At 43.5% G+C, this 12,234-nt stretch overlaps 1 protein-coding gene across 6 annotated transcripts in view; it reads right to left on the reverse strand.

The window, feature by feature from the left end:
* PIP5K1C (phosphatidylinositol-4-phosphate 5-kinase type 1 gamma) overlaps positions 1-12,234 on the reverse strand; it is a 336,412-nt gene that overhangs the window by 84,498 nt on the left and 239,680 nt on the right. For all 6 annotated transcript variants that reach the window (XM_063914840.1, XM_063914837.1, XM_063914838.1 and 3 more), the window contains one exon: positions 893-1,031. In XM_063914840.1, coding sequence (XP_063770910.1) covers positions 893-1,031 — 139 coding nt within the window. The remainder of the gene's footprint in view (positions 1-892; positions 1,032-12,234) is intronic.

Consider the following 12,234-nt stretch of genomic DNA (forward strand, 5'->3'; position numbering starts at 1 on the left):
ATGGTACAAAATGAACTGCAGGGCATTTTAATGTTCTATAATATGAACCGGGGCACTGTATTGAGGCACAATATGAACGGGGAGCTCTATATATCATAATGTGAATTGGGGGTACTGTGCAGCATAATGTGTACAGGCAGCTTTAAAATGCGACATAGGGCGAACATAAGCACTACTGCGATTCATAAAAGAAACTAGGACACTACTATGGGGCATAACATTAAATAAGGCTCTACTATGGTTCAGAAAATGAACTAGGGCACTATTATAGGGCATAAAATTAACAACTGCTGAGAGAAGTGTCTCTCTAGAAGCATTGGGATGGGGGCCCCTTCAAAATGCTGCTATGGGGCCCACAAAGTTCTGGCTACGCCCCTGATAGAAGCTAAATCAATCAATACATACAGCACTACCAAAATTATCCTTGATATTACCATAGTATCAAATGGATTTTAAAAGCAAGTAATCATTGATTTTACATTTCATTTTATGGTCCAATAAATAAATTGTAAAACAGATTTTAAGTGCTATAGCAAAATACCTGAAATGAACACATGCCGATTATGCCAAAAAGTCTTTGACGGCATAAAGATCAAACCAAAATAAAAATAAAAAGTCCTTTACCACAGCATGAAAATACACTAAGATGAAGCTTTATTTTTGTCCTGTAGATATTCCAAATGGATTCTCAAAAGGTGAAAATATTACTATACATTTTTGTAAACTGAAACACTATACATGGAAAGTAAAGGGAGAAAATAAATTATAAATTACTATTCCTATTTGCTACATCATTGAGGTGTTTTCCTTTCACATTTTCCAGCTATAATAAATCACCAAAAAGACCAAATGCCCTCTTTGAATTGCATCCCTTAAGTGTCACGATTCTCACCGGTAACGTGGGTGCTCCGAAGTGTCAGAGGGAGAGCGTTCTGGAATAGACAGCGAGGTGGAAGACAAGGTGGTAGCAATAGAGGCAGTAGTGGCTTCCTCAAAAGATGGAGGTGTACAGGGCAGTAATTCTGCTCGACCTATGGAGGAATTTTGAGAAATTAGAGGACACCGTAGAGCCTGACATTGTTTACTTTATAAACGAAATATTAGAACACATTTCCTAGGGATTAATTTTACACACAGGATGCACATAGTTAAGGTTTCCGTTAATTCTTGAGATTAAATTCATGCTGCCTACCTATTCAAACAAAAAATAACAATAAACTGGCCATTAGTAATCCTAAACATTTTTTAAAACGATCATTATTGAACATATTGAAAGGCTGTGTGTAGAGCTTCTGCAATGTTACTGGTTTTAGTCAATTTACAGGGTGTATTCTCAGAAAAAGGATTTATGGTTTTACCTCTTTAAATACTTTTCTTTGAGTCCATAGGGGGCACAGGAGCATTGTGCTGGGTATAGCCTGGAGATGGGAGAGAGACTGGGAACTAAGTGGTTACAAGTTCTTACCCAGCAGCCCTCCTGCTCCCTTCTCCACTATACCACACCCCCAGCCATTAGCCCACCCAGTCTAGTTAGAAAGCCAAACAGCAGGAGCAAGGAGAAGAAAATGGAGAAGGAAGATTAACACACAGAGACACACTCATAGGAAAATGGTCACACACCCGCTAATAACAGAAAAAAGTTCTGCAAGTCTGGTGCGTCAGGGAGGGCATCCTGTGCCTCCTATGGACTCAAAGAAAAGGATTTAACGAGGTAAGACCATAAATCCTATTTTCTTTATTGTCCACTAGCGGGCACAGGAGCATTACACGCTGGGACGTCTGAAAAGCTGTCCCCTTGGGGTGGGAACACTCCTGGACTACGCTAAGAATGCTACACCCGAAGGCGGCCTCAGCCAATGCAAAGGTATCGAACGCATAAAACCTGAGAAATGTATGGGCAGAAGAAGATTGTGTGGCCACCCTGCAAAGCAGCTCCGCAGAGACCCCACACGATGAGCCACCCAAGAAGATCCAACCAACTGGGTAGTATGAGGTGCCACCCCAGTAAAATTCACTAATTGTATCAGTGTTAACCTGAATCTGTGCTACTTGAGAATAACTAGCCCAGACAACTCAGTATGTTTATTATTTTTATAGGCAATAGCAAAGCCAGTAAAGCATAAATTATAATTTAGAACCGTTTGGTTATCCGTAATTAAAAGGGGACACAATTCATTGTCACAATAAGATGCTCTCCACTAGTGGGATAACAAAATCTGATATAACCAAATGAATTGAACAAATAGCTATATATTTATAACAGTGACACTGAGGAATGAGGAAGTTATTGACTCTCATTACCCAAAACATTATGATCTTTGCTACAGTTGCCCCATGTCATTACAGAAAGTCTCACCAAAGCCACAAGTGTTTTGAAAACAGCCTCTGAGACATACTAATATACTGCATTCTACTAGCACTATTTATCATTATAATCAGCACACAAACACTATTTGGTGTAAGTAATGCACCAATTTTTAGGCAGAAGAATTTAATCTGCCTTATCTATGAACGCCCCTTGGAAGGTTTAAGAAGGACGTATTTAAATACTGAATTACTGATATATACACAGCAATTTATATTTTTTCCTAACAAGGCTCTTCTGTGTACAGAATAATAAACAGACAGCGCTGATATTCATATAATATATTATACTTGCTGTCTGAAGGATACTGTCAGCTGTCAATATGAAAATACGAGTGAAACAGTTCTGATACTATACAGATATATCAATAAATGATCATATAAAAGACATAGTAACTATTTGCTGACAACTATTATCAGACTGGTGTAAGATTGAGAGCAACATCATATAATAGGACATAAGAATCAATACGCGGACACATTTTTTAATCTTCAATCACATTTATTATTCCAATTGCACTTGTGGTATATGTTGTATATGTCTTGATTTTAACCTCTATGTTTCGTCTATACTCGTAGTTCGTGTGTTTGTTATTGTCACACCATTTTAATTTAACAACAATAAAAGTTACATTTTAGGTAATTTTTGAGAACGTAGTGACAATTAGGTCACTCTTATTCTTGTGCATCAACAATACAGCCTTTTCTTCTTTTTTCCCTGTCTATTCACCTCAGCTGTAGTTGGTAGCACCCCCAACATTAATGGTATATACCTACAATTAATAGGGGCTATCCTTGGAGCTTTTTGTTCCAATTATGTATCAATAAATAGCGTGTGTGCAGATACAACTCCATTTTCTAAGATGGATGTCACAAGAGCCACCCCATCAAAAATAGACGGGCGAGATCCAGATGAAGGCAGGGGCCCTGAGACTGAAGATTTGGCCATAAAGGTAGACTCCGTAGAACAGGGATAGGGAACCTTTGGCCCTCCAGCTGTTGTTGAACAACATATCACAGCATGCCCTGAAACAGTTTTAGCATGGCCAAATTGCAACACTGTTGCAGGGCATACTGGGATGTGTAGTTCCACAGCAGCTGAAGGGGCAAAAGGTTCCCCATACCTGCAGTAGAGCATCGAAGGACAGAGCAGTATACCATATTTATCACAGCCAATGTAGGTCCACCAAGATCACCATGTCCCCTTTCCTACAAAACTTGAGGAGAATCTGCCGAATTTTCGAGACTGAAGAGATGATTGTGTAATGGTTAGCATTATTGTCTCACAACACTGAGGTCATGGGTTCGATTCCCACCATGGCCCTAACTGTGCGGAGTTTGTATATTCTCCCCGTACTTGCGTGGGTTTCCTCCGGGTACTGTTGCCATATGGGTAATTGTCTGCACTTAGTATAATATTAGGCTAATAGATGTTGTCTGAATCAAAATATAATTCATTATAAATAGGCGATGTTACCATAGTGGACAGTATACTGGATATATATATTGTAAGGTATAACTTAAATAGGTTTGAATGTATTAGTCTTATGTTTTGAGAATTTAGTAGCATGTATTTCTGTGTGTTTTACTGCAAGATTATGGGTCATTATGTAAGAGACAGGTTTTCTCTGTGTAAGCCATATAGCCAGAATACACAATACATTGAGCATTACACAAATTCATCCCTTCCATGCCATTATTCATATCTGTATTAATCAAAGGATTAATGTCTGATCTGCGCTATACCAAGTACAATTAAATCAAAGTTTACATGATATGTAGAGATATGTATACTGTATACTTGATTCACACACAGCAAATAAATAATTATAACTTGGTGGATAAAGTCAATAGGTCACCTAGCTCAGGTCTCATAATATGCAAACAGTTACTGGTATGAACAGGGTGCATTGGAATTCACAATCAAAGATCTTCATACCTTTAGAAAGTATATCAACCAGCTGGCCTATTGTCCAGTTATACTGCTGGCCAGAGGCAATGATAATATAGGATCAAACCCACTATAAACAGGTCACAATCATTTATGCTAACACCCTAGGGCCTAGGCGAAATAGATCGTTTACACATCCATACAAAGGTAGATCTCTGATGGATAAAGAAATACCAAATTTTATGATCCCAAATTCCCTACATGCTCACCACCGTGGGACGGAGTTAGCAGAGAACGTTTTATTACACTTTGGAATCTGTCAAAACCTATAATTATGTACTTCATTGGAAACTGTGGGGATATACTAGTTTTGAATTGGTAAAATATGGGATAAAAAGCAGCAGACTTTTTAGTTAGGAGTTAGAGGGAGGAAGAAAGGAGGAAGGAGAAGGAGAAGGAAGGAAGTCAGTCAGGAGGAGAAGTCATGGAGAACATGCAGAAGGAATGATTCTTGGGATTGCAATCTTTAACTTGCAAGTATAAATATGATAGTAATTGAAACTGTTTGTGAAACTTATGTCATGTTGTTTTATGTTATGTAACGAAGGAAGCATAGCATAGCTTAATATAATAATTAGAATATATATCACTACTGTGTATATCTTATTCTGTACGATTTGATCTGCCTGTAAATAAATAATCATATAAAAAGAGCGGTAATATTCAAGCTTGAACTCTCTTTAAGGAATCTTAATTTCATAAGTCATATATATATATATATATATATATATATATATATATATATATATATATATATATATATATATATATATATATATATAGACTGCATACATTTATCAGCCACTTAGTAAGCCTGACATAATATACTTGCAGATATATATGATAAACGCATATTAATTAAAATATATCCATATATTAAATACCATATATGATCTAATAAATATTAATATTCATAAATATGATTCCATAAAGCAATAGTACTCTGGTTTCCTCCCACAATCCAAAAATATACTGGTAGGTTAATTGGCTCCCAAAAAAAAATTAACCCTAGCATGAATGTGTGTGCATGTACATGTGATAGGGAATATAGATTGTAAGCTCCACTGGGGCAGGGACTGATGTGAATGGCCAAATATTCTCTGTAATGCGCTGCGGAATATGTGTGCGCTATATAAATAACTGGTAATAAATAAATAAAATAAAATAGAGAGAGGAAATGCCCACTGAATCGCGACAGCGTATGCCAGAAAGGCTGCGGGATCCCTGCGTGGTAGCTGCATCTCAGCGATGGTGATTGTGTTGAGATGCCATCATGACAAGGTCTGTGGACTCCTAAGTGAATCAGCAACGAAAACACTTCCGGATACAGGGCCCACTCACTGGAATGTATGTCTTGGCAACTAATGAAGTCCACTTTCTGGGAAAGAACACTGCCGTCTGAGTGGATAGAGGATGCTCTGCCCAATCAAAATATAGTTTACCCCTGCTGTGAGCGGCACCCGATGGATTATGTAAGCGACAGCTCTCGCGTTGACTCACTGTACCTTAAATTGACTACCCTGGAGGAATGGCCAGCCAATCGAAGTGGTTTGGTTTGTAGACTGCTCTGAGTTCCAAGGCACAGATGGCTCTCCTGAGGATTAAACTAGGGCATACCCCACCATGTCGAATGTGACAACCATGGATCCCAAAATTCGCAGACAGGTGTGGATGGGCACCTTGTGATGAAAGATTAACACATACATTTTGGATTGCAGGGCCAAAATCTTGTCCTGTTGGAAGAAGTGTCTGTCACAACTGAGGGCCTGAGCTGCCGGGAGGCAGCCTCAGTTGTAGGGGCTGAGATGTACCGGAACCTGGGAGGTTGTATCAGACCCCTGGACATGTAAGTAACATGAAGAAGAACCGCCCGAAGGCGTGACCACGACAACTTGAATAAAAGTCAATGATGTTTATTTATGACAAACTCCATGCATCACAGCAGCAGTAAAAGAAACATAAAATCAGCAGAGAAATAATACAGTTCCTGGGTACTACAGGGTGGCAGGGGCCACAGAGCTCTGGTAGTATGAGACAGTTCTTATTATCTGCGAGTTGGAAAGTCCTTACCAGGCCTGACTGTAGCAATGAAGAAAGCCCAGGATCGTACCAGCTGGTGTTCCAGGGAAAGCTGGACTGCTGTAAATAAAATAGCTGCTGTGGGTTCTGGTTGGAACCAGACAGATGTTGGCACGGAGTGGATACTGGCTGGAACCAGTTAAAATAAGAATTTACTTACCGATAATTCTATTTCTCGTAGTCCGTAGTGGATGCTGGGAACTCCGTAAGGACCATGGGGAATAGCGGCTCCGCAGGAGTCTGGGCACATCTAAAGAAAGCTTTAGGATCACCTGGTGTGCACTGGCTCCTCCCCCTATGACCCTCCTCCAAGCCTCAGTTAGGATACTGTGCCCGGACGAGCGTACACAATAAGGAAGGATTTTGAATCCCGGGTAAGACTCATATCAGCCACACCAATAACACTGTACAACTTGTGATCTGAACCCAGTTAACAGCATGATAATAGAGGAGCCTCTAGAAAAGATGGCTCACTACAGCAATAACCCGAATTTTTTGGTAACAATAATTATGTACCAGTATTGCAGACAATCCGCACTTGGGATGGGCGCCCAGCATCCACTACGGACTACGAGAAATAGAATTATCGGTAAGTAAATTCTTATTTTCTCTGACGTCCTAGTGGATGCTGGGAACTCCGTAAAGGGAGTTCATGGGGATTATACCATGAACTCCGTAAGGGTATAATCCCATGGGGATTATACCAAAGCTCCCAAAACGGGCGGGAGAGTGCGGATGACTCTGCAGCACCCAATGAGAGAACTCCCGGTCCTCCTCAGCCAGGGTATCAAATTTGTAGAATTTTACAAACGTATTTGCTCCTGACCAAGTAACTGCTCGGCAAAGTTGTAAAGCCGAGACCCCTTGGCAGCTGCCCAAGATGAGCCCACCTTCCTTGTGGAGTGGGCATTTACAGATTTTTGGCTGTGGCAGGCCTGCCACAGAATGTGCAAGCTGAATTGTACTACAAATCCAACGAGCAATAGTCTGCTTAGAAGCAGGAGCACCCAGCTAGTTGGGTGCATACAGGAAAAACAGCAAGTCAGATTTCCTGACTCCAGCCGTCCTGGAAACATATATTTTCCGGGTCCTGACAACGTCTAGCAACTTGGAGTCCCCCAAGTCCCTAGTAGCCGCAGGCACCACAATAGGTTTGGTTCAGGTGAACGCTGAAACCACCTTAGGGAGAAACTGAGGACGAGTCCTCAATTCCGCCCTGTCCGAATGGAAACTCAGATAAGGGCTTTTACAGGATAAAGCCACCAATTCTGACACGCGCCTGGCCCAGGCCATAGCCAACAGCATGACCACTTTTTCTGTGAGATATTTTAACTCCACAGATTTAAGTGGGTCAAACCAATGTGACTTTTGGAACCCAAAAACCACCTTGAGATCCCAAAGTGCCACTGAAGGCACAAAAGGAGTCTGTATATGCAGTACCCCTTTAACAAACGTCTGAACTTCAGGGACTGAAGCTAGTTCTTTTTTGGAAGAAAATCGACAGAGCCGAAATTTGAACCTTAATGGACCCCAATTTCAGGCCCATAGATACTCCTGTTTGCAGGAAATGTAGGAAACGACCCAGTTGAATTTCCTCCGTCGAGCCTTACTGGCCTCGCACCACGCAACATATTTTCGCCAAATGCGGTGATAATGTTTATCGGTTACATCCTTCCCGGCCTTGATCAGGATAGGGATGACTTCATCCGGAATGCCTTTTTTCTTCAGGATCCGGCGTTCAACCGCCATGCCGTCAACGCAGCCGCGGCAAGTCTTGGAACAGACAAGGTCCCCGCTGAAGCAGGTCCCTTCTTAGAGGTAGAGGCCACGGATCCTCCGTGAGCATCTCTTGAAGTTCCGGTTACCAAGTCCTCCTTGGCCAATCCGGAGCCACTAATATAGTGCTTACTCCTCTCCATCTTATCAATCTCAGTACCTTGGGTATGAGAGGCAGAGGAGGGAACCCATACACTGATTGGTACACCCACGGTGTTACCAGAGCATCTACAGCTATTGCCTGAGGGTCCCTTGACCTGGCGCAATACCTGTCGAGTTTTTCCCAACGGTTTATAATCATGTGGAAGACTTCTGGGTGAAGTCCCTACTCTCCCGGGTGGAGGTCGTGCTGAGGAAATCTGCTTCCCAGTTGTCCACTCCCGGAATGAAAACTGCTGACAGTGCTATCACATGGTTTTTCGCCCAGCGAAGAATCCTTGCAGCTTCTGCCATTGCCCTCCTGCTTCTTGTGGCACCCTGTCTGTTTACGTGGGTGACTGCCGTAATGTTGTCCGACTGGAACAACACCGGCTGACCTTGAAGCAGAGGTCTTGCTAAGCTTAGAGCATTGTAAATGGCCCTTAGCTTCAGGATATTTATGTGAAGTGATGTCTCCAGGCTTGACCATAAGCCCTGGATATTCCTTCCCTGTGTGACTGCTCCCCAGCCTCGCAGGCTGGCATCCGTGGTCACCAGGATCCAGTCCTGAATGCCGAATCTGCGGCCCTCTAGAAGATGAGCACTCTGCAACCACCACAGGAGGGATACCCTTGTCCCTGGTGACAGGGTTATCCGCTGATGCATCTGAAGATGCGACCCGGACCATTTGTCCAGTAGGTTCCACTGGAAAGTCTTGCGTGGAATCTGCCGAATGGGATTGCTTCGTAGGAAGCCACCATTTTTACCCAGAACCCTTGTGCATTGATGCACTGAGACTTGGTTTGGTTTTAGGAGGTTCCTGACTAGCTCGGATAACTCCCTGGCTTTTTCCTCCGGGAGAAACACCTTCTTTCTGTACTGTGTCCAGGATCATCCCTAGGAACAGAAGACAAGTCGTCGGAACCAGCTGCGAATCTGGAATATTGAGAATCCAATCGTGCTGCCGCAACACTACCTGAGATAGTGCTACACCGATCTTCAACTGTTCCCTGGATCTTTCCCTTATCAGGGAATCGTCCAAGTAAAGGATAACTAAAAATTCCCTTCCTTTGAAGGAATATCATCATTTCGGTCATTACTTCAGTAAAGACCCGGGGTGCCGTGGACCCTCCCTACGGCAGCGTCTGAACTGATAGTGACAGTTCTGTACCATAACCTGAGATACCCTTGGTGAGAAGGGTAAATTTTGACATGAAGGTAAGCATCCTTGATGTCCCGAGACATCATGTAGTCCCCTTCTTCCAGGTTTGCAATCACTGCTCTGAGTGACTCAATTTTGAATTTGAACCTCTGTATGTAAGTGTTCAAAGATTTTAGATTTTAAAATCGGTCTCACCGAGCCGTCTGGCTTCGGTACCACAATAGTGTGGAATAATACCCCGTTCCCTGTTGCAGGAGGGGTACCTTAATTATCACCTGCTGGGAATACAGCTTGTGAATGGCTTCCAAAACTGCCTCCCTGTCAGCGGGAGACGTCGGTAAAACAGACTTTTTGGAACGGCGAGGGGAATACGTCTCGAATTCCAATTTTGTACCCCTGAGATAACACCTGAAGGATCCCGGGGTCTACTTGCGAGTGAGCCCACTGCGCACTGAAATTCACTGAGAACGGGCCCCCACCGTGCCTGAACTTGTAAAGCCCTAGCGTCATACTGAGGGCTTGGCAGAGGCGGAAAAGGGTTTCTGTTCCTGGGAACTGGCTGATCTCTGCAGCCATTTTCCTCTCCCTCTGTCACGAGCAGAAAAGAGGAACCCTTTTGTCCGCTTGCCAACCAGGACTGCGCCTGATAATACGGCGTCTTATTTTGAGAGGCGACCTAGGGTACATCCCCTTTTTTTAAGGCAATACTTCCAAATGCCGTTTGGAATCCCTGACCACTTTACTGGTAGAATACAACGCACTTATACTTGATGCCAGTCGGCAAATATTCCGCTGTGCATCATGCATATATAGAAATGCATCTTTTAATTGCTCTATAGGCAATAATATACTGTCCTTATCTAGGATATCAATATTTCCAGTCAGGGAATCCGACCACGCCAACCCAGCACTGCACATCCAGGCTGAGGCGATTGCTGGTCGCAGTATAACACTAGTATGTGTGTAAATACATTTTAGGGTACCCTCCTGCTTTTTATCAGCAGGATCCTTAAGGGCGGCCATCTCAAGAGAGGGTAGAGCCCTTGTTCTTACAAGCGTGTGAGCGCCTTATCCCCTGTAGGGGGTGTTTCCCAACGCACCCTAACCTCTGGCGGGAAAAGGTATACTGCCAATAACTTTTTAGAATTATCAATTGTTATCGGGGGGAAACCCACGCATCATCACACACCTCATTTTATTTTTCAGATTTAGGAAAACTACAGGAAGTTTTTCCTCACCAAACATAATACCCCTTTTTTTGGTGGTATTCATATTATCAGAAAAGTGTAAACATTTTCCATTGCATCAATCATGCAATGAGTGGCCCTATTGGAAATCACGGTTGTCTCTTCACCGTCGACACAGGAGTCAGTATCCGTGTCGGCGTCTGTATCTGAGGTAACGGGCGCTTTAGAGCCCCTGTATGAGACGTCTGGACATGCACAAGCTGAGTAGCCGGCTGTCTCATGTCAACCACTGTCTTTTATACAAAGCTGACACTGTCACGCAATTTCAACAGTACATCCACTCAGGTGTCGACCCCCTAGGGGGTGATAACACTATTACAGACACTCTACTCCGTCTCCACATCATTTTTCTCCTCATACATGTCGACACAAACGTACCGACACACAGCACACACACAGGGAATGCTCTGATAGAGGACAGGACCCACTAGCCCTTTGGGGAGACAGAGGGAGAGTTTGCCAGCACACACCAGAGCGCTATATATATATATATAGGGATAACCTTATATAAGTGTTTTTCCCTTTATAGCTGCTGTATTGTTTATACTGCGCCTAATTTGTGCCCCCCTCTCTTTTTTAACCCCTTTCTGTAGTGTAGTGACTGCAGGGGAGAGCCAGGGAGCTTCCCTCCAACTGAGCTGTGAGGGGAAAATGGCGCCAGTGTGCTGAGGAGATAGGCTCCGCCCCTTTCTCAGTGTCCTTATCATCCGTTTTTCTGTATGTTTTGGCAGGGGTTAAATGCATCCATATAGCCCAGGAGTTATATGTGATGCATTTATTTTAGCCATATAAGGTTTTTATCGATTTATTGCGTCTCAGGGCGCTGCCCCCCCAGCGCCCTGCACCCTCAGTGACCGAAATGTGAAGTGTGCTGAGAGCAATGGCGCACAGCTGCGGTGCTGTGCGCTACCTTATCTGAAGACAGGATCGTCTTCTGCCGCCGATTTCACCGGACCTCTTCGCTCTTCTGGCTCTGTAAGGGGGCCGGCGGCGCGGCTCCGGGACCCATCCAGGCTGTACCTGTGATCGTCCCTCTGGAGCTAATGTCCAGTAGCCTAAGAAACCCGATCCACTCTGCACGCAGGTGAGTCCGTTTCTTCTCCCCTTAGTCCCACGATGCAGTGAGCCTGTTGCCAGCAGGTCTCACTGAAAATAATAAACCTAAACTAAAACTTTCACAAAGAGCTCAGGAGAGCCCCTAGTGTGCACCCTTCTCGTCGGGCACAGAAATCTAACTGAGGCTTGGAGGAGGGTCATAGGGGGAGGAGCCAGTGCACACCAGGTGATCCTAAAGCTTTCTTTAGATGTGCCCAGACTCCTGCGGAGCCGCTATTCCCCATGGTCCTTACGGAGTTCCCAGCATCCACTAGGACGTCAGAGAAATAATAAATGAAGCTTGAGAGCGATGCAATATGAATGAAATGTAGAACTTGAGAGCGGAGAAATAATAATACCGGTGGAGAGTGGTAAACTGTAGAAAGGACACCGGCCCTTTAAGAGAAGCTGTACTCTGCTGG

This window comes from Pseudophryne corroboree, chromosome 1, assembly GCF_028390025.1.
Source record: "Pseudophryne corroboree isolate aPseCor3 chromosome 1, aPseCor3.hap2, whole genome shotgun sequence".
NCBI lineage: Eukaryota > Metazoa > Chordata > Amphibia > Anura > Myobatrachidae > Pseudophryne > Pseudophryne corroboree.